Here is a 24,319-nt window from a genome sequence, read left to right as displayed (position 1 = left end):
CGTCAACCACAGCTGATAGATGGTTAGTAACATTTTACATCACTAGCAATACTACCTAAACGAAAAGCAAAACAAAACAGAAGGTAAATACCATATATATCAAAATAAATGTTTGGATCTATTTTACAGTGATGGGAATCCCCATGTTCAGGGATACGAATTCTTCATCCACTCACAAGAGGATGTGAGCATCGGGTATTTTTTGTAGTTGAGGTATCAAAAGTTTTTTAAAGTTGTAAATCTTCCTTGGATATTTATAGTTCGGTATGGCAAGTTATAATAAGCAGAAAAGGTATGTGATGGTACTGATAATATTACAGGTTTGAGGCCCTTTTCAAGGCTCTTGAATTTGAAATAACTTTGGTATGACTTGGTTATTTCTGTTGGTGATTGAGTTTTTCTTGGATATACTCTAAATTTGATTAGATTTGTTTATCACATGTTCTGTAAGTGCTGATAATAAAAGAGGGCCCATTAGTGATTAGTACTTTTCTTTGGTGAAACTAACTTACAGTCAGTGTTGTAGGTATCTCTAGAAGTTACTGCTTTAGAAGAGGTGTTCTAGTACCTCAAGAAAATACAATAACACCTAGATTGTAATTAACACTTTCCAATTTGGTTATTTTATTACTTTTGTTGTTTACGTACACAAAAGTTGCATGTGGAGAAGAGCATCTGCCACCTAAGAGAATTGTTGGTTATAAGAGGAAAGAACAACATTGATGAATTTATTTCTTTGCTTTTTAAAGAAAATTATAGAAAGTTTATGAAAACTATTTTTAAAGGTATTGCATTGACATCAGTGGTAATACTACTGTATATGAACAATTTTCATAAAATAAAAAATTTAGTTGGTTGAGATCTCTTAAGAACTTGAGTTAAAGAACAATATGTTATATCAATCATACTACATATACATCAAATACTGGCAAGGATTTTCACCCAATACTAGTGCTCATCAGGTTGACTGATATGACAAAGTAGTGGCTGTTTACATCAAATTGCATGAATAACAGTAATGGTGTGACCTACTTTAAACAAGCAAATTATAATCATTATTGATTTTTTATTTACATCACTTACACATCAGGTTTTTAGGATAGAACTAATCACAATATTATTTATCTATTATATATCTAATGCCAATTATTATCATCATTTTTATTGAAATTAACTTTACTATCAGAAAAAAAAAGAAGAGACTTAAGCGTGAGTGTGAATTCATATGGATCAGCACCCAGGTTAAACATTTGTAACCATTATAATTGCCCATTGGACACTTTTCTCTTACTTCTTGTCCCCATTATAATAATTGTATTCACTTTTGAAATAAAAGCAAAATCTTTTTGTGTGTTTATTGGGGGCAGGAAAGGGGGAAACAAGTTTTATGAAAGATACATTTTTCTAGCATTTTGAATTATTTAAATTATTCTAAAAATTCCACACCATTCCTAGGAATATAGCTTTTCTGTATCAATATATATAAAAATTAGCTTTCTTAACAATATAATAATAAAATTTAATCACCATACCATTCTTATTATCAATGTAAACGTTTTAGCAGTGTATACAATTCGTGTTGTACTTCACAGACATCACTGATACCTTTGAGAATGGAAATATACACATCAGAAGGGGAAAGGTAGGGTAGTTGGTTCTGTGGATATGTATCTCTTTAAAATATATTTTCAGGCAAAGAAAATGTCAACTTAAGGTCATGCTACTCACTTTTTCACAAAACAAACAACTAGAATCCCACACTGGAAGGAACATTATCAACAAATAAATTAAAAAGATTAGCCTCTTTTTAAGAGTGTAACAACAGAAAGGGAAAAACTCATCAAGTACATCTCCTACTATGTCAATCCATCCAATATGCAAGAAATTATGTTAATAATTAAAATATGCAGGCTCAGGGATGAATCATCCAAGAGCCACACCTTAAAGACAGCTTAAGACCAAACCAGTTAGCCACAACCCTAAGAAATGGTCCAGGTTCTTAGTGTTGGGGTGCCCTGCACTACACTTCCAGGATGACCCCTGCCATATTTTGACCCAAGAGTACATTCAATCAATTTCATACCACTCTCATAAGTAGCAGGGTATTGCAGAAGTAAGGACTCGCTTGTTCCATAAGAGCTGAATTTACGTAAGAAAGAACACTAGACACATGGACCAAACAGAAATAATCTCATCTGCCTAAAGTATTTCAATGAGAGACTGTGCAATGGTTTATCATAAATGGAAACAGCTTAGAAAATAAATAAAAAATATATACATAACATCCTGCCAAAAAACCTTCTTGAAGAAAACCTGATCTTAACAGTAGGTAATATGTAGGATTAGATGAACTTGAAAATATTTTATTTCCTGCTCAATATGAATAGACATATATCTGTGAGGAAACACTGGTCACTTGACAAGTTCCTGTGTTTCTCTCATTTTACAATTACTATTATTTTTGAACAACTGCTCTTATTAGAACCTCTGGGAAAATTGATGTGATAATTAGTCCTCCACATACCATCCAAAGTAACTTCATCTACTGGATATCAAAGGCTAGAGGCACAAACTGCTATTAAATGAAGAATTTCATGGAAGATGATATAACACAAATGAAAGATATCATCTCCCATGGAGAAATAAACATGCTAGACAAGTTAATCAACCAATTTTCTTAAAGCTGAAGAACAGAGGAATCTTATGTCAAAAACAGTTGCTAGGTTGGTGTATTTGGTGTTTTATGGCACAAAGCAGCTAGGCTATCTGCACCAAACATCTGGTAAAAAGTTAAAATTAAGGTAAATTTAGCAAAATTCATAAAAGGAAATTAAGGCAAAACAAAACAAAGTTGAGAAAAAACCAAAAACCGTTTACATCTAGTCTACAACACTAAGAGAAATACTACAGTAATACAAGTTGTAAAGGACTTTCTGTAGCATAATTGTAATTATCATAACTTGCCAGGATGACTAACAGGTAAGTACAAAAACCACCATCAGCCACCTGAAGTTGGCCTTTCCAGTCCTGGTTCTGAATTATTTGATGTTATGGTCATTTTCAGAAAGTAAAGTAATAAAAGTTTCAAAAGACTTGTAGCAAAGTTTTAATAATAAATCATCGGGATGACTAACGGGTAATTCAAACAGCAATGTTAGTCACCTGAAGTTGGCCTTTCCAGTTCTGGTTTCGAGTTATTTAATGTTATGGCCATTTTCTAATTTCAAATCAAACTGGATGAAACATGACTCTTAAAAGAGAACCACATTAAAAAGATTAATAACCTTTAAAAAACTAAAAATATTACTAACGTGGACAGTGTCACCATCACCAATAACACTGTCTAACTTTATGGACAAATCTTGGGACAGATCATGTTTAAAATGGTGCCATCATTGAGAGTCATAACAATGGCAAGAAAGTAAAATGTGGCTGATTGTGATCTGAGTGTTACACAGATGCAACACTGGTGCATCAGTCCCAGATAAAAGAAAACAATGAGTTAAAAAACTGTGACCAATGCATAGACTAGTTAGAACTTCCTCTTTCCAATCCTTACGGAAACAAGATGGCCAAAGTCCAAAATAGGGTTTTATTTGGAAAAGCTTGTTTTCACATTGCTCACTCCAAGTTGACTGCCAGCTGGTATGGAGCCAAACCCTGAATACAGAACCATAGTCCATATATGGAATAGGCACAGCAGTAATAGTACCAGAGCAGATAGATTTAGGTGCAGTGTCAGAGCTCGTTCCCACGAATACCATCGTAGCCTGGTATCCAGAAAAACTGGATAGAAGTAGATGTTAAAGAGAAATGGGCCAGTCAGTTTTGAATATCAGCAAGAACAGGTTGTGAACTAATGTGAAATTATTCCAGGACCAGTAGAGAACTAAGAGAACCAGTATAAATAGTGCAGTTTGAGTACTGCTTAGCTTCTACATGATCCAGGGCAAGAGAAATGGCATACAGTTCAGCAGTGAACACAGAAGCTGTAGAAGGGATTCTGTGTGCAACCACCAAATCACAACAAACCATGGCAGAGTCCACACAGTCACCTGATTTTGAACCATCTGTATAAACAGGAATGAAAGAATGGTTTGAAAGATGTTAAGCAAATAAAAGACAGTACTTCCAATCTGGAATATCTGTTTTTCTCAGATGACTTATAGACAGGTCACATTTAGAGACTTGTAAGAAGCCATGGTTGGATGAGCTGACCAGTGGATACAGCAATGTTATCCAACAACAGACCTAATTCATCCAACCATGCCAGGATAGGAAGACCAAAAGGAGCAATTGCAGGTCATCTGTTCTGAAAATTATGGCCCACTGAAGAAGGAAAACACAAACCCAAGTGGGATGCTTTGGTAAGTAATAAAGTTTTGAGGCATATAGTAAAGACAGTTGCAAATGGCAGAGGTGCAAAGAAGGTTCATGAGACTGTATAAGTCTCTGAACTGGTGAAGTGCAGAAAGCCCCAGTGCAGAGCCAAAGTCCTTGATGATGAATGGGGTCCAGCATCTTTAAGGCTGAGGTCCTGGCAGAGTCTTAGACCAGTGATGCAGTCGAGTTTCAATCGAATAAGAGTATGACATATCTGTAGCATAGAATGTCAATCCACTCCCCAAGTGGTGGAAGAGAAGGCATGGAGGATGTCCAGTGCTCTTGTACATTTGACCTCTGTGTGTGTGTGTGTGTGTGTGTGTGTGTGTGTGTGTGTGTGTGTGTGTGTGTGTGTGTGTGTGGCAAAGACAGGGTGGGCACACACTGATCAACCAACAGTGCCACCCCTCCATGCACTCATCCATCATAGAGTCTGTCATTTCTGTGCAATAAAAGCTGCTAAAAGGTGACTGTATTGGCAGGTTTCAGAAATGTTCCCTGTAAGAAAAGACATACAGGATGGTAGGAAGCAATCAGTGTTTCGATGTTACCCAGATTAGAACGTAAACCTAGACAGTTCCATTTATTCAAGGTGGTCATATTTATTTATGTGTAGGCAAAATGGGTGGAGAACCCTTCTGTTTAAGACCACTTCTTTTCTTCTTTACTGTCTTTATTTGAGGGAGGTCTATCGACTTCCATGGATCCTGCCCTGGGTCAATTGGGCAGGTCTTTGCTGTTGGAAGAGGATTCCAGCAACTGAGGACATGAAGAAATGATTGTTTTGCATCTTGGGGTGGGAGAAGAAGATGCACCTGAGGAAATACCTGTATCTGGAACTAAAGGAAGTGGATCTTGGGATTTGCTGGAATTATACTAGGGAAGAGATGGATGTTGAAATTGATTCAACTTTTTTAACCATGGGGGTCAAAAGACTTTTCATTTGGTTTGAGAACAATTCTTTTGGAGGCACAAAGAAATCTGTCTGCACTCCCACTGTAGTTGTGGAATGAAGTGCAGCAGCATATGTCCGAGATGGAGTTGTGGACAGCAATTTCCGAGTCTCAGGATAACTAATGTTATGAAATGTTTTCAAATGTTGCACCTCTTTTTCTTCCACCCATTTAGGGCAAGAATAAAAGTAGGATGGGTGAGAGCCATTGCAATTGATGCAATGAGGATCCATTTCATACTCGTAGGCATCATGGTCCTTGCCACCACAACAAACACATCAAGGAACCACGACACAAAGTCTTCGAGTGACTGAATTGGTGACACTGAAAACAGTGGAGAGGGTTTGAAATGTATGGTCCTAATCTGCAATTAAGATAACCTGCCTTGATGGTGGGAGGCAGAAATGGTGACGTAAATGTGAGAATGAGGACATTGGTCGGCATCATAATTCCATCTTTGCGAGTGGATGTACAACTCACTGCAAAAATTCCTTAAGTGGAAAAACCATCGAGAATTTCCGACTTGGGGATGTTCTTCAAATCCCTTTCAACAATAACTCCTTGTGATGAATTCTAAATAGCATGAGGTATACCTCAATAGGTATATCCTCAATTGCCTTTGAATGCAAGAGGAGTTCACTGTGTTGAAATGTGGATGTTTCTACCAATATCTCACCAGATCAAAGCTTCTTTATTGTCTTTGGAGACCCAGAAAGTCCTCCAGTTCCTTCTGAATGAAAAAGGGAAATATCTGCCCTAAAGGTTCATCTGAAAGAGAATGTAGAATAAAAAAAAGAGGTACAACAGGTGTTACAGATGTTGAAAATTGCTGTTCAGCATCTTCCAAATGTGGTCATTTACCTATGGATTGTTACCAACCAATTTACCCAAGGGGGGGCCCCCCAAGGCTGCCTGTCTACAGGAATTCAAGGCCAAAGTAGTGTGTTAGGATTTGACCTCTCCATCACCAGGATCCTCTCCTCCCCTTTACAGGTCACCACGCACACAATCACATGGGTGGATGCTTAAATCCCAAAGGAGGTAAACTGAACCTTCCCTGGGAGGTCCCATCACCAAGTACAGGAAGAGATAATTTTGATTGCTTCTAAAGAGATGTGCATGAGTGAGATAAAACTATACAGAATACAGTACAAAGAAAACAACTGGGGTCAGAACAATCATATAAAGATATTGAAAAGAGGGTGACTCAAAATAACATTCAATATAATACCAGGTAGAATAAGTCTTGGAATGGTCTGAAAATAAATTAAATAAACCTGACCCTGCAATGGCAGTACCAAAGGCAAAAATATTAGAGGAGAAGAAAGTATATCTTAAAAGAAGTAGCCAAAGGCTTGGATGGAGGACCTGTGGGAGCCATGAAAATTAAACACAAGTTTCATTTAGGTAGAGAAATTGATTGAGGAAAATGAATGATTAGAAAGGCCCTAAAGAGTTCTGCAAGAACCAGAGAAAGAAAAGGAGAATGGCCAGGAAAAGATGGAAGGCTGCTGACAAAGCCATTCTCTACCAGTTACTTCAGAAATACATAGATCAGCCTTAGAAATAAAAGTATAAAAAGAAGCGAGATGAAGAAGTGTTGTATGGCTTTGAGGGAGTTATAGATCAGCATCAATATACTGTACAGTTGGATAACCAACAAAAGTGAGCAAAAAGGAAAGAGTGGCATGTTATGGTAAAATATGGAACTCGGAAGTTTACAAAAGAGAACGTACAGGATGGAAGATGTAGTGGTTCCTGAATTATCAAGAACACAAGTAGTGTGAGGAGTAAAGCAAAAAACCCATCAAGTAATGCTGTAAATTAAGATACAGCATACTTTGGGAAAAAGTCAAAGAGGAAGATATGCATAATGAAGGAGATTGGACCAGTGTTGACATAGTGAGCCCATTGCTACTGCCTAGGGTTGTAGCCAGGAAATGGAGACTAAAAGAAAAGAAAAAAAAACTGGTGTTAACAATTTCATAATGGGCTCAGTATAAAATAATAAAATACATGAGTTCTTGTACACACTTGTACATGTTAAGTATTTACACTATAACTTTCAATGCTGTATGTGTACCTTAACAAAATTTGATTGACTTTCTGCAAGTATTCCAAGTCATTTATACACAAATTTATATTTTGTAATGAAATATTTTACTAAAGATTTGTTTGTAAAAATATCAAATATGTTTTGTTACTTCTCCAAGTAAGTGATTTTCATGATGTGATTGAAAACTATTCTACTTCCCAAAAATCTCAAACACTATTTGTGTAATCTCTAAAAAGTGAAATTATTTTTTCTGCCCTAACTATATAGTGTCACTTTGACTCATCTCATCACCACCTTAAAATCTAGAAAATAAGTTTAAATTATGCTTTTTTAAAGTCCAGAATAACAAAAGGTTATAACATGAAACTAAACATGTTTAGTCTAAATAGCTTAAACCTCAACATTATATACACACACACATTATTTTTATTACATTGAACTTTCTGTGTACCTTCCTGTGAATTTATGTTACCATATCTAATAATAGAAAACTGACTTTTAGTCTTTACAAAGTGAACCTCATGGCTGTGTTTCAGTGGACTTGTATTTTGTGATTGATTGATTGATTTAGTGTTTTATGGCACAAAGCAGCAAGGCTATCTGCGCCAGACACTCGGTAAAAATGTAAAAAAAAAATAAAAATAAATAAATAAATGTAGTAATAGACATAAATGGAAATGAAGGTAAAACAAAAAATGTATAAAACCAATGTTGACACCTAGTCTACAATGTTAAGATAGAAGGCAGAGTATAAGAAGTTGTAAGGTATTTACTCTAGCAAAAAGGTAATGATCATAACCCGCCAGGAAGACTAACAGGTAAGTTCAAGAACCACCGTCAATCACCTGAAGTTGGCCTTTCCAGTCCTGGTGTCGAGTTATTTAATGTTCTGGCCATTGTCCAATGTCAAATTGAACTAGAGAGAATGAAACTGTGAAAAGGGAACCACAATTAAAAAGGTGTAATGAATAAATATCCAACACTTAAATGAGATTAAAAGGATTAATGGCCATTAAAAAATTAAAAACATTATCAAGGTGGACAGAGTCACCATCACCAATAACTCTGTCCAATGTTACAGACTGACCCTGGGAAAAAATATGTTTAAAATATTGCCATCGTTGAGAATTGTAACGATGGCAAGAAAGTAAAACGTGGCTGATAGTGATTTCAGTGTTACACAAACTACACATTGGTGCATCAGTTCCAGATAAAAGAAAATGATGAGTTAAAAAACTGTGACCAATACGTAGCCTAGTGAGAACAACTTCCTCCTTCCGAACTTTACGGAAGCTAGATGGCCAAAGTCCAATATAGGGTTTGATTTGAAAAAGTTTGTTGTCGCGTTGCTCACTCCAAGTGGACTGCCAGCTGGCACGGAGCCGAGCCTTGAAGACAACACCATAGTCCATGTACGGAATAGGCATAGGAGTGATGGTGCTGAAGCAGACATATTTAGCTGCCATGTCTGCAAGCTCGTTCCCGCGAATACCAACATGGCCTGGTATCCAGAAAAACTGGATTGAAGTAGCTGCTAATGAGAAATGAGCCAGTCAGTTTCGAATATAAGCGAGAATAGGATGTGAGCGAACGTGTAGCGATTCTAAGGCAAGTATAGAACTAAGCGAATCAGTATAAATAGTGCAGTTGGAGTACTGCTCAGCTGCAATATGATCCAGGGCAAGAGATATGGCATACAGTTCAGCAGTGAACACAGAAGCTGTAGAAGGGATTCTGCGTGCAACTACTGACCCATAGCAAACCATAGCAGAGCCCACTGAATTACCTGATTTGGAACCATCTGTATAAATGGGAACTGAATGATTGTTTGAAAGATATTCATTGAATAAAAGACGGTACTTCCAATCTGGAGTATCTGCCTTTTTTAGGTGACTGAAAGAAAGGTCACATTTGGGGGCTGTAATAAGCCATGGTAGGATGGGCCAACCTGTAGAATCTGCAATGTTATCCAAGGACAGACCCAATTCATCCAATTGCACCCGGATGCGAAGGCCAAACCGAGCAATGACAGATCGTCTGTTCTGAAAAAGTACTGCCCACCGAGGAAGGAAAACATATTTCCAGGTGGGATGCTTTGGTAAGGAATGAAGTTTCGAAGTATATTGTAAAGATAGTTGCAAACGGCAAAGGTGTAGAGAAGGTTCATGAGATTCAAGATATATACTTTGAGGTATACTTTGAACTGGAGAGGTACGGAAAGCCCCAGTGCAGAGTCGAAATCCTTGGTGATGAATGGGGTCCAGCATCATTAAGGCCGAGGGTCTGGCAGAGCCATAGACCATTGATCCATAATCGAGTTTTGATCTAATAAGAGCACGATATACCTTTAACATTGAACAGTGACCTGCCCCCCAACTGGTAGAAGAGAGAACACAGAGGATGTTCAGTGCTCTTGTGCATTTGACCCGAGGCTGCTTTAAGTGTGGTATAAAGGTCAGTTTAGGATCAAAGATAAGCCCCAAGAACTTGGTCTCCGGGACCACTGGCAGCAAAACTTCACCGATATGAAGTTCAGGATCAGGGTGAATACCCCGTCGACGGCAAAAGTGCAGGCATACAGTTTTGGAGAGAGAGAAATTAAAGCCATTCGCCAGAGTCCACTTCCATACACAATTGAGGGCGGTTTGTAGCTGATGCCCAATATATCTCATATTTGATGACTGACATGAGATGTGAAAGTCGTCGACATACAACCCATTCGCAACAGTGAATAAACATCACACAGCCTTGAGGGATTCCAAGTTCCTGTACAAAAGAATGGGAAAGTGTCAAACCCACACGAACTTGGAATCTCCTGTCCATTAAAAATTTTTTAATAAACATGGGTAGATGGCCACGTAACCCATATGTATGGAGGTCTCACAAAACGCCATACCTCCAGGTTGTGTCATAAGCCTTCTCTATGCCAAAGAATATTGATACAAGATGTTGGCAGTTGAGAAAGGCTTCTCTGATAGATGTTTCAAGACGAATTAGGTAGTCTGTTGTGGAGTGCTGTCGACAGAACCCACACTGGGTGGGCGAGAGGAGGTTGTTTGATTCAAGGAACCAAACAAGACGAGCATTAACCATCCTTTCTAATGTCTTACAGAAACAGCTCGTCAAAGCAATTGGACGGTAGTTTGAAGGAATCTTGGGATCTTTCCCTGGCTTAGAGAAAGGTAAAATAATAGCCTGGCGCCAGGCATCAGGAAAAACATTCTCCTGCCAGATCCGGTTGAAAACAATCAGAAGGACATCAAGAGAAGTAGGAGATGGATGGTGCAGCATGTCATAATGAATATCATCAGGTCCAACAGACGTACTGGCAGACCGATGAAGGGCCATTTTTAGTTCCACCAGGGTAAAGGGACAATTATAGTCAAAGAAACAGTCAGTTTGAAAGGAAAGAGGTGATCGCTCTGCCCGAGTCTTGATGGCCAGGAAGGGGAGGAACAAGCAGAAGTGCTAGATACCCAGCAAAAGCTTTCACCTAGAGTGTTAGCGATGTTCCGAACATCAGTCACCTCCTGACCATCAGAGAGTAAGATCGAGAGGGGGATAGAATTGTAGTGTCCATTAACCTTTCGAATCCTGTCTCATATGATCTTGGAACTGGTGGTAGAAGATATGCTGGTTGAGAACTTAATCCAAGATTCCTTCTGGCTTTGATGTCTTACCCACCTAGCATGTGCACAGGCCCGTTGGAAAGCAACCCGGTTTGAAAGTGTGGGATATCTACGAAAAGTATCCCAGGCCCGCTTTTGAGCCTTCCGTGCTAAGTGGCAAGCAGGATTCCACCACGGACGAGGATATCGTGGAAAACGTGTCGAGGTTTTAGGAATACACTGAGCAGCTACATATGTAATAGAGTCAGTTACTGCTGCTACACAGTCGTCTGTTGATGGCCAATTCACGATGGCAGGATCAAGTTCTGCGAGAGCAGTGAAAGAGGACCAGTCTGTCTGATCCAGCTTCCACCGGGGCACGCGGGTAGGTTGGCATCGACCACGGCCAGTCTCTCTCAAAAGGATCGGAAAATCATAACTGCATAGTGGATTACTGTTAACCCTCCATGAAAAATGGGAGAATAATGAAGGGGAGCAAACTGAGAGATCAAAACCTAGGACTGACTAGGTGCATGAAAGTAAGTGGAAGAACCAGTATTGAAAAGAGAAAGATTGTGATCAGAGAGCATCCGCTCTACAGATCGGCCCCTCCCATCAATAATAGCACTTCCCCAGAGGGGATGATGTCCATTAAAATCCCCTAGGATTATAAATGGAGATGGCAATTGTTCAACAAGAGCACCAAGATCTGATTGATCATATGTCTCTCCAGGGGACAGGTACAGAGAACAAACAGTTCAAAATCATTGGTATGACCCAAGGAAACACGGATGGCTACAGCCTCCAAGGATGTGTTGAGTGACAAAGACAGGGTGGGCACGTGTTGATCAACCAACAGTGCCACCCCTCCATGTACTCAACCATCACACAACCTGTCATTTCTGTACAGAGAAAACTGCCGAATGGAGGCTGTATCAGCAGATTTGTAAAATGTTTCTTGTAAAGAAAGACAAAGAGGATGGTAGGAAGCAATCAGCATTTTGATATCATCCAGATTAGAACGTAAACCTCGACAGTTCCATTGTATCAAGGTGGCCATTTTTAAGAACGGGTAGGTGAAGTGGCTGGAGAACCCTTCAGTTTACGACCACGTCTTTTTTCTTTACTGTCTTTAGTCGGAGGAGGTCTATCAACCTCCATGGATCCTGCTCTGGGTCAGGTGGGCAGGTTTTTGTTATTGGAAGGGGAATCCAGTGACTGAGGATGCGAACGAATAATTGTTTTGTCTATTGTGGTGGGAGAAAAAGATGTACAAGGAGAAATGCCTGTATTTGAAACTGAAGGACGTGGATCTTGAGGTTTGTTGGAAGGTGTGGGAGGAACAGAGATGGGTGTGGAAGTCGATTCATCAACCTTTTTAACCATGGATGTCAAAAGGCTTTTCATTTGTTTTGAAAACGATTCTCTTGGAGGCACAGAGAGATCTGTCTGCATTCCCACTGTAGTTGTGGAATGAAGTGCAGCAGCATATGTCCGAGATGGAGTTGTGGACAGCAATTTCCAAGCCTCAGGATAACTATTGTTATGTGTCGTTTTCAAACGCTGCACCTCTTTTTCCTCCAACCATTTTGGGCAAGAATGAAAGTAAGAGGGGTGAGAACCATTGCAGTTTACGCAATGTGGGTTCATGTCACAGTCATAGGCATCGTGGTCCTTGCCTCCACAACGAGCACATGTCAGGGAACCACAACAAGATGTCTTTGAGTGGCCGAATCTCCGACATTGGAAACATCGAAGAGGGTTTGGTATGTATGGCCAAACCCTGCAAATGAGATAACCTGCCTTGATGGTGGCAGGTGCACATGGTGAAGTAACTGTTAAAACGAGGGTATTTGTTGGCAGTGTAACTCCATCTTTGCGAGTGGAGATGAGCCTCACTGCAGAAACTCCTTGAGTGGAGAGACCAGCGAGAATCTCTGACTCGGAAACGTTCTTCAAGTCCCTTTCAACAATAACTACTCGTGAAGAATTCAAGGTAGCATGGGGTGTAACCTCAATAGGTATATCCCCAATTGCCTTTGAATTCAAGAGGAGTTCACTGTGTTGGGATGTGGATGTTTCAACCAATATGTCACCAGATCGAAGTTTCTTTACTGACTTTGGAGAGCCAGCAAGTCCCTCTAGTCCCTTTTGAATAAAAAAAGGGGACATTTGCCCTAAAGGTTTTTCGAAAGAGAATGTAATATAAGAAAATGAGTAATGCGTGTGTTACTGATGTTGAAGATTGCTGTTCTGAGTATTCAAGACGTGGTCGCTACCCATTGACTGTTTTTTTACAAGTTTATTTAAATTTTTTAGAGGATCCATAGGAAAAAGAAAAAATTTCGGTACCCACTGACCCCACCCACCATGGAGCCCTACAAGGGGACGCACTACAAAGTCACACAAGGACAATGCAGCAACGCCAGGGTTTCGTGAGCACTATACCCAAACACCAGCATCAGGCACAATGTCCACAACACCCATTGAGAACTTCCAACACTGGTACTTGGTTGGCCCAAGTGGACCAGCCGATTGACCCAAGGGGGGTCACCCAAAGGCCGCCCGTCTATAGGAATTCGAGGCCAAAGTGGTGTGTTAGGGTTGGACCCTTCAACCACCAGGATCCTCTCCTCCCCTTCACGGGTCGCCACGCACGGCAAACACGTGGGTGGATGTTTAGATCCCAGAGAAGGTAACCAGATAGAACAGAACCTTCCCTGGGAGGTCCCCTCACCACGTACAGGAATCCACATCGAGGGGTGTATTTTGTGAAATACAGTAATATTTCAATTACCATGCATTATTTGTGTGTGTGTGTGTGTGTGTGTGTGTGTGTGTGTGTGTGTGTGTGTGTGTGTGTGTGTGTGTGTGTGTGTGTGTATTACTATTTAGAAATAAATTAAACTTATTTTTCTCATAATATGGAATGATGAATAATGAAGCAAAGCAGCCATCTCTTCTTGTTATGATCTATGTACTCGGTTGCTAATTGTCGTAGCCTTAAGAAATTTCACGTACAGAGGATGTGAAACAGGTTTTTTAATGCTTTATAGATACATCTGAATAACCAAAAAGCCATGAATTACTATATCAATACCACACAATTTCATTTTAATTTATCAATTTCAAGCAGACTAAACACACAATCTATCTCCTTGAAACTTTCTTTCAAAGAATGAGATGGGGTGTTCTAGCACATGGAAATGACTGAGAAAGCCACAAGGGGAACATTCCAAGTTTTTGATTGGTTTTTCACAGGTCATATACAAATGTAAGTGTATATAAGATACTATTTCCCAAAATGGAAAGAGTTAAGTGGGGCTACTGTGTTTGATTCAGTACATGAACAGTATTTCACCAAATAGAAAAAAAACAAAGTTCTTAATTTACAGTCTAGCTTGTTAATATACATAATTTGAATTCCTAACTTGTATTTTGATATCACAAACATCTAATTTAAACCAGTGCTGCATTCAACAATCCATGTCACACAAAAATCAATGTTTAAGGTTTTAATATTTACTTTTAAATTAAGAAATTGAGTAATGTATAATACTAAAATTTGAATTATAATTTACAGTTTGACACCAAACATTGACATAAATTCATAAAATAGCAGTTCAACAAAAATTTGATTGCAAGCAATCAATAAACACATTGACATGCCCTTTGAAACATGACCCATAGCAATCAGGTTAACGGTAGTTACAAAGGCATTGATAGAAGACTCTCCAAACTGGGAACAAATCCTCTGAATCACCAGCTGATACACAGACCATTATGTCAAAAAGATCTGGTTCATGCAGTACTGCAAATTTGCCACTAAATTTAGTATATGGGAGGTGAACAATAAGAATGTAATGGTTGTGGGCCCAAAAATAGTTCTAGAACAAGAAAGCAAAGGCATTGTGAGTGATATGTGTGTGTGTTTTTTTCTTATAACAAAGCCACATCGAACTATCTACTGTGTCCACTGAGGGGAATCGAACCCCTGATTCTAGCATTGTAAATCCAAAGACCTTTGAGAGTGATACCTCCATGTGTATTAATACAAGTAACAACAGTTTCTTGAATAAATCACAACATATGTCTAGACAGTTGTGATGGAAGTTGGTGGCCAGATCAATGAACTACCACCATCTTCAGGATGTTGATATGGATAGACCACTCTTCTGGAGACCAAATACTGGAATCAGTGAAGGTGTCCAGAATTGCATCCCCTCAGCTGAGAGGCACTGAAGAAAAGATGAAAGCATTGGCAAGGTAAAAGAAGGGGGAATATTCAGGGTCTTGTAGAAATGATTAAGCCACCATGAAAAAAATGGAAGCAATGAAGTGAGAGAAACAAAAAAAGATCAGTGGACTTCTGGATATCTTACACTAAATGGGATACAAGTTAGTATACTCCAAAGCTCAATATCCAAAAGAGAGAAGTTTTTTTGTAGAGACACGAGATACAAATTTCAGTTGTCAGAAGCTCCATGTTTCAGCAAACAAACTGAAGTTCTCCAAATGAATCAGATACTGAGGTGAGGGGTTCCATAGTTACCTGGTAAATTTGACCAGCCAATTCAAATCTTGGATCAATGAACAGTGGGACTGACCAACGCATAACATCTACACAGCAGAAAGGGAAATCATATTTGGTGACAAGAATCTAACCCATGCCTTGAACGTTACAAGTTCAGTGCTTGACAATCATACCATGTTAAGCTGGTTCACAAGAAAGGGTAACAGATCTATAATGGGCTGTTAACTAGAGACCTTCTTGAAAACAAAAAGTTGGGAATAAAGCTTCAGAGTGGAGTCAATGACCCATTTTATTGCATCCATTGCCTGAAAGAAAGACAGATTACTCAAAATTGTGAAGATTCAAAGAACCTGAAGGGGTGGAAACAAGACTGGATAAGGAGAAAGAGGAAGTTAGGAGTGAAAAGACAGGGAAAGCTCCAAAGAAAATATCCAAATGAATCAAATGTCTTCTGCAACAAAGAGTCCATAAGTGTGGAAAGTGTAAGAGTCAAGTTTCTATCAAAATTAAAGGAATGAAATATAAAAAAAAATTATATCAGAAACTAACTGCACATTCAAACCAAAACAATACAATGTGAAGATAAAGAATAAACTCTTGTCTTACACAAAATGCTCATAGGTATAAATGAATAGGGTAAATGTGTCACTTTCCTATTGGTGAAGGGATATAGTCTAATGATGGTTATATAGTAGAATAGCACAGTACACGAGTGTTGTCAAGGTGGTCTAAATTGGATGAGAAATAATAATTAATAACATGTTAAAACAATGTCCTAAGGAGGTCCTTAGTAAAGTGAAACCAGACATGTCCATGATGTAAAATGAACATTTTGTTAAAGAAAAATTTAATGTAAATACAAAAATTAAAAACCCACGCACAGACATATCATGCCTTCTACTTATTGCAAGGGTTCAGTTTGACTGGATTCTATTAATAACAATTTTTTTTGCTTTTTCTACTGCTACCATCCTATAATCTAATTAACTATTCTTTTCTCAACTCGTACAGATATGAATTTCTTAATGTGTTGTACCTTGTCAAAATATGTTTACAATTATACACAAGTACACAATAAGAAAATGGGTTTTCCTTAATAATAAATTTAAACCTATGCTTCAAAAGGCAGATATTAACCCCAATACTGATGTTCTGTAATTTTTAAGTCCTGCAATACATAGCAACTTTTTCTAAGGATAGTTTCTCATCAAAGGCTATCACATATATTTAATTCTGGTTATTCTTTTGATAATAGCATTCCTCTGATCTTGTTACTTGTTTCATTTAGTAGTTATATGACTGGTTATTCTTTTGAAGTATCTTGAACCTTAAAGGAATGTTTTACATTACAGAAAACTTAACTGGATTCATTTATTTTATTATTGAACTTTTCCAACAGAAAATAGTTTGTTTTTATAATTAATTTATATACAGAACACCATTTTTAAAGTTCAACAGAAGCTTTTAGTTTTTAAAGACAAAAAAGGCCCCAGCTTACTATTATAATAAAAAATGTTGATCATCAGAATCACTAATTTCAATTAGTTGATGATTCTTCTTACACCAACTGTTTAATTGTAATTTCAATTACCTGACATTAAACAATGTAACCATCGCTCATGGGTAACTCAGTTAACTCATATAACGTGTTAATCTCTCACCTATAATTTATAATTTGTAGTGCAGTGGTAGGAGAAATCTGATAGCCTACTTCGGCCAAGTGACTTTTTTTTCACCCCTTAAAAATAACATGCGAGTCATTACAGACAAGCCTAAACAAAGGGCTGCAGAGATATCATAAATGTATCTTACAAAAGGTTAGAGTTCATACATATTATTATAAGTTTCACTATTCTAATATGTATTTTTATTAACTAGTTCATAGCATTTCTACTAAGCTTAGTATCTTCAAGTTTTTAGCTCACCTCTTGAGTCTGTGTTTTGTACAGTAAGGGGTTCCACTCCTCCTTCTCTTTGGAGAGAGCCTGTTGTAACATGAATATCACTCTCTCAGGAGTCAAATCCAATTTCACTTGCATTCTGACACACCCTTCCTACCAAAAGTGGAGTTACCCACTTGTCTACACACCCTCCTTCCCTGACCTAGTGATGTAAAAACACATTCTGATTAGATTAACTGAAAATACTTGCAACATAAAACCTCACTGTAAAAGTATTCCATGTTCGGGTTTATGAAACATTATACAAATCATAGGTTCAACAAAAAATTTCTTTTGTATAATGATAAAGTAAAAGGTCAATAACTAACAGGTTATTGAAAAGTTTTTGAATGGATATGAGTAGAAAACATAATACCTGTAAGTGGTCAGGAAAGATGAACTGATATGAATCTATTTTTAAAATATTTATAGAGAACAAAGCAAAAAATTTCTCTATGAAGCCATTCTTTATTGGGCAATTGTTAAGCTCTTTAAATATATACCTTTAGTAAATCCATCTCTGCTTTCTTTTGTATCTTTTTTATATAAGAAAATATTTTTTCCAACAAAAAATTTAAAAAATTCAATGATTAAAAAAAGTTACAATTAGAAATCCCACATGTATAATGGATATATAACTTAAAAATTAAAAACAAACAGTCTTTAATCTTTTAAGTACAATAAACAAGATGTTTACATGCATTGGGTTATCATTATGGAAAGACATTTTGTGGTTTGTTGTTCTAAATAAAACTCAAATTTAATAACATTTTAACTCAAAACATATGTACAAATTTGATTACAGGAATTAGTGCCAAAAATAAAGCAACAGCACAGTTATAAGTAACACAGATAGAAATCCAAATGTAATTTTGCCATGAAGGAAAATATACTAGTAGTAAAAGGTTTATATATACAAACAAATAAAATATATATATATTGTAGTTCCTACAGGTCTTCTATAAGACACCAACAGTTACATTAGATATGGGCATACCATTGTAGGAATTAATTTTCTGAAATATTAGACGACCCATTTAAAATAGAAATCATTCATATTCACTACCAATTTTAGATTTAGCATCAACTTTTGGTCTGAAATACCAAACAACTATGCCTACATTTTTTTCAATATAATGTTACATGTATTTTTAACACTTATAATTAAATATATGGTTACAAGGCTAATTAAAACATTTCTGTTAAAATATTTAGAACATATTTCCATGTACTTTTCCTGGTAGTTTGAAATTTATTCCAAATGCTGCTACATTCATATTCTTGTTAGAGAACTATTTCATCATCCTTATATCTGTTGGCAATGCAAAAGTTAATATGTAATAATACAGAATTAGAAGTAATATTTTTACGACTTCATGAATTCCGTGCAACTGTGCAGTTCTCAATCTCAATAATGTATTCCTGTTAGTAGTAAATAAAAATGCAGATTCTTATTCTTTGATTTTTGTAATTATTAACTGATGCGGTTATACTTCGCCACACTTATTTTTAATTTAAAGACTAGTGTTAACTGATATTTTTGTAACGAAGATCAAAATACTGTATACAACATTACAAAATAAGTTTATTACAAATAATCTAAGCTTTAAAAATATATCAGTACGAGTTTGTAACTGTTAATCAATAAAACTTGTATACAACGCTTTAGATTTCGTTGCAAAGATATTAATTAACACTAATCTAACTTAATAATTAAAACTTAAGAGTAATGAAATGTACGATTTTAAAACTGAACTTTTTTGAAGGCTTTGTTACTTATACTGGTAGATTTATTTATTAAAACAAAGGTCAAAGTCTTCATGGTTTTATATTTACATCCTTTAAACTCTGACAAACAATATATTATTTCAAACAAAATTTATAAACTTAAATATTATAAAAATATAAATTAATTTTAGCATTACTTTAGTTACTTATAGTACTGTTACTACTTAATACTACTACCGTTAGTTACATTCAACTTAAAACACAATTTACTGTGGAATAATAAACTAGTAACAATATTATAAATAATACACTAACCTCAGTTCTATTCCGTAAAGGAACTTCGTATAACGTGATCATGCGTACTTTAAACTAAACTAAATGTATTACCCTTAATAAAATTTAAACTTATGTGTCCAAGTCTCTAACAAACCTCTCATTGTTATATTATTCACTTGACTCTTCTGTTTCCCAAATGTCATCCAGGACGTCCTCCTCTGATCATAGACAGCTGACAGAAATATTCAAACCCTATTGGTCTATTAATTTACGTCATTCCAATATCCTGTCTATAACTTCAGTTTATACGTCTACATAAATATAACACCAAGTAATTGTTCAATGTTTTGATAAGTGTTGTATATCTTGATATATTCTATAATTATATTCCAAAATTTAATTTATAGTAAAACGTATAAATTTACGTTAGAACTCTTTTATGCAGTGTTCTACATTTATGACTCACTACTGCCTGACATAACAAAGAAAAAATGGAAATAAAGTTTTCTACTTTTCAAATCAGTTAGTGTATTTTAACAAGTTTATACTTTATAGAACTTTTTTTCAGAAATGATATTGTTTAACTTATGAACATACACCAGCTTTTTCAGCTGCACTCCAGTTTATACTCTGAAAGAAAATCAGATTCAAATTAAGCTATAATAATTTTTAAAACGAAAATTGTGACCACACCCACTTTTTTAAAAAATGTAATATTTTTATTCTGGTTTGATAAAATATGTATACAATTTTAAATGAGTTAAAAAAACTCATTCGGTAAATATATGTTGATTATTATGAGAAAGACTGATTTAAACTTTTTCTGGAAAAGAACACTATTTATAAAAATATAGTGTTTGGTTTTTCAGTTTTACGCAAAGTTACACGAGAGCTATCTGCGGTAGCAATCCATGATTTAGCAGTGTAAGACTAGAGGAAAAGCATCTAGTCATCACCACCCACCGCCACCTCTTGGGCTACTCTTTTATCAACAAATAGTGAAATCGACTGTAAACTTATATCGCCAACACGGCTAAAGAGGCAAGCATTTTTGGTGTGACGAGGATTCGAACCTGCGATCCTCAAATTGCGAGTCAAGCGCCCTAACCACCTGGCTCTGTCGGGTTGAATATAGTAAGTAACATAATTCATATTATATCATACGTGTGTTATACAGATCGTAACAAAAAGTTTCATCTAATATGCCTATTGTGGATCACAGCAAAAAGATTATTTTGAACCGAAGAAGAACTCGCTATGTAAGTGTAGTACTGAACTTTATTATGCACTATGCGTCAGCTTTTCCCTAAAATAAGTTGTTTTCTAATTGTATTTTTCATCGTTCTCTGTTTGAACGGAATGAGTTACTTCAGTAAAGTATTAAACTATTCTTTCAGCTAGAATGTAATGTACACGTCTACCTAATTGATTATTATCTATGTTCTATTGTGAGAAAAGTAATTTGTAACGTTTATAGAAACAAATTTGTTTTCTTGTCAGCAAACGGAATAACAGCTAACGGGTTACATGCCTTTAGCACGCCATATGTGATAAAAGAAACAGACTGATCACTGAATGTGGAGTTGGATGCATATTTGATTTTGTATCAGTGGCGGCGCCAAGAGGGGCTTGAGTCCCCCCAAATGAGCCAAGCCCCCCTCAGCCCCCCCAATATTGTTACCTACATATATTCATAAAATATGGAAAACACAATCGTCGCTGTTGTTTAACAATTAACATCAAAGAGACATAGATCTGTAGAACTCAATGTTTTCATTAAGACGGAAGTATGTGTCATGCGTCCTATAGCAACGTACTGAATGCACTGAAATTCATGCCCTGTATTGCCGCTCCCTGTGTAATGCCATTCTATCTTAAGCTTTGATGAAGATTAGACAACCACATTGATTTCAAGTTACAACAAATCATCAGGGATTTTACTTGATAAACCAAGTGTTTAGTTTCCCATTAATTTCATTTATCTTTTATTGAAAAGTAAAACACAGCATGCATGTATAAATGTATTGTGTATAGGTCAAAACTATGAAGTATTTAGCCAGTGTTGTATCCTCTGTGAGATCACTTTGCATTGTGTATCAGCCATCCAAAATTGTACTGATGGCTGTAGCATACACTTAAAATTGTGACTTACAATCCAATTAATGTTATATTTATGATTAGATCATAACCTTACATGTTAACTGACTAAATAATATTTCTAAACAATTCTAGAATGAATTTTGAAATTGTCATTGGGCTAGTTAGAAGTGCCTAATTTAATGTGATGTAGTAGTTACATTATTGTAACAGGTGCTTGCCACACTTATGATAATAAAAACAATATCACAATCACAGTTCGGCCTGTATGTTAATAATGTGAACTTATGAAGAAACTAGCCTTTCTGTGAAGGTCAACTGCAATTTAGACATTTTGTTTTGGTGCTACTATGACCATTCAATATCCAGGCCGCGGGTTTGCTTTGTTCGAGCGCGCGATTCCCGCCTCGAACGCCTTAAGCGTATGATCACCGAGCCGCTGACCATAGTGTACGCTCTGCGTACGGCTAACGATCGGCTCAGCCCGATCGAGATCCAGATGCCAGCCGCACGCCACCTTTTCCCCCCCGCTAACTCCCATTAGCTGCCCACAGTTTTACGATATGCCCTATCAAAGCTGTGTTTGTGTTCCCTAATTAGCCCTGTAATTTTACATTATCACTACCCTGAAATTTAGGTGAGCTTCCTCTTTTACATATACGCATATTTTCATAAACAGATTATTTCTAATTTGTAATAATGAATTATTAATCAATGTATGAATTTCCAATAAAAACTGCATTGAAAACGCAGTTTAAAATAGCACACCTTTCTGAAATGTACCTTGGTATTTACATTATTATAACTTACCATCTATACTTCATATTGATGGCCTTTTGGGAAGTCCCTCTATAGTTTACCTCAGCCCCCCCCCCCCCAACGAAAATGTCCTGGCGCCGCCACTGTTTTGTATGTATTATTTTATTTTCACATATAATACCGAACTTGCTCCTAGAATCGGAAAGTATTGAAGAGCTTCTGTCATTAAACATTTTCTAGTCTGATAGTTTGTCTGATAGAACTAAACCAATGAAAGATTACTGTTATTAACCTATTTTCCAGTCTAATACTCTGATATGTAGACGAACCTATTAATGCTATGCCAATGACTCCGTTTCCATTGTGCACGCTACGATGTTTTAAAGGGTTAAGTTACAACTCCAATTAAACAATTTTATGATCATTGTATTTCAATACACTTAGCATTAAAACATAATTTATAATTGAACTTTCTATATTATCTAAATTTTTATTTCTTAATTTTAAAAAGGAAACACTTTACAAAATCACAGTTTTCGCTTGGGTTGTAATGTGATGTTTGTGCATTTTCAATTCTCTGCTCTTTTAGGTTTTATAACTTCAATACTATAGCTCACAGTGCTTAACTAATATAAACACGAGTTCTAAATAACAAAATAATTAATGGTATATTATTTAACTTCCTAAATTCTCAATTTGCTGAAATATCAATGTATTTTCTCAGTCTACATTCATCTATCATTAACAATCATGACAGTTTAAATTCAATTGTTCTTATTTGATGTAACTTCTTTATAATCAATATCTTTTTTTTTTCTGTTTCAAATTTTTTGACAACAGGCGTTAAGCAAGAGGAAGTAATTGATGTGTATGCAAGTAAATTTGTTGTTCGCAATAGTAATGAAATGTTTTATCCCGTTTGCAGTTTAGTCATAAAGTAAATTTGTTGTTCGCAATAGTAATAAAATGTTTTATCCCGTTTGCAGTTTAGTCATAAAGCCAGTTAGATTATATTAATTTTAGGGCAATCTATTTTATTGACCAATGTATTATTTTGAATTACAAAATTCATAATTGAAAGTTATTAGAATTTTGTTGTTTAGACAACGAACTTATAATGAAAAATTAGGCATATTTGGCATTTCAGTTGAGTGCACATAATTCAGTTTATAAGAACCTTCTTATCGTAAGCTAATACGCTGCTGGCCAAAATTTTAAGGCCAATGAGCATAAAGAAAAAATGTTCATTTTGCGTTGTAGACTCAAACACTTATTTGAGTAGAGCTTCGAAAGAAGAAAATAAGAAAATGGAAAATAAAAAACCTTTTAGCATTTAATAAGGAAACTATGAACATCATGAAAGTAGCCTAAATACTAGCTGGTCAAAAGTTTAAGACCATACTGAAACGAAGCGTTAATCGATAAATACATAACGAAATTTAGTCATTTGTGTTCAAGCATAAGTGTTTGTCAGCATCTCTCACTGACATCTCCTGTGTTACATTGAACAAAAACATGGCAAAGGCTAAAAAGTTGACAGAGTTTGAACGTGGCAGAATTGTCGAGCTGCAAAAACAAGGTCTCTCTCAACGTGCCATCGCTGGTGAGATTGGGCATAGTAAAACTGGTTTTGCAAATTTCTTAAAAGACCCTGAGGGACACGGAACGAGAATTTCAAGTGGTCGGCCCAAGAAAATTTCGCCTGCGTTGAGCAGGAGGATTCGACGGGTTTTCCGACAAGACATCAGCCGATCGTCGAACCAGATTAAGACCCTTAAGAACGCATAATGCAGCTCAAGAACAATAAGACGACATGCACGAGAGAAAGGCTTTAAAAACCGTAAACGTCTTCAAAGACTACGCCTCCTTCCACACCAAGAAACAGCTCGGTTAAACTTTAGTGAGAAGCACCAAACATGGGGCGTAGAAAAGTGGACGAAGGTTTTATTCTCTGATGAGAAAAACTTTAACCTGGATGGTCCAGA

General features: G+C 36.5%; 1 protein-coding gene across 4 annotated transcripts in view; it reads right to left on the bottom strand.

The window, feature by feature from the left end:
- The window catches only part of LOC143250497 (cyclin-I-like), a 62,688-nt gene extending 42,977 nt beyond the window's left edge, over nucleotides 1-19,711 (bottom strand). Inside the window, exons 1-2 of one of the 4 annotated variants that reach the window (XM_076501122.1) lie at nucleotides 19,633-19,711; nucleotides 17,460-17,637 (exon numbers count right to left, since the gene is read on the bottom strand). In XM_076501122.1, coding sequence (XP_076357237.1) covers nucleotides 17,460-17,573 — 114 coding nt within the window. In that variant the 5' untranslated portion in view covers nucleotides 17,574-17,637; nucleotides 19,633-19,711. Of the gene's footprint in view, nucleotides 1-1,532; nucleotides 1,671-17,459; nucleotides 17,638-19,517 lie in introns of those variants that run through there. The other 3 variants (XM_076501121.1, XM_076501124.1, XM_076501123.1) reach the window with 3 other exon arrangements.
- Nucleotides 19,712-24,319: the final 4,608 nt, after the last annotated feature.

This window comes from Tachypleus tridentatus, chromosome 5, assembly GCF_004210375.1.
Source record: "Tachypleus tridentatus isolate NWPU-2018 chromosome 5, ASM421037v1, whole genome shotgun sequence".
NCBI lineage: Eukaryota > Metazoa > Arthropoda > Merostomata > Xiphosura > Limulidae > Tachypleus > Tachypleus tridentatus.
The sequence above is the reverse complement of the archived record's forward strand: the minus strand, read 5'-3'. Positions and strand labels throughout refer to the sequence as shown.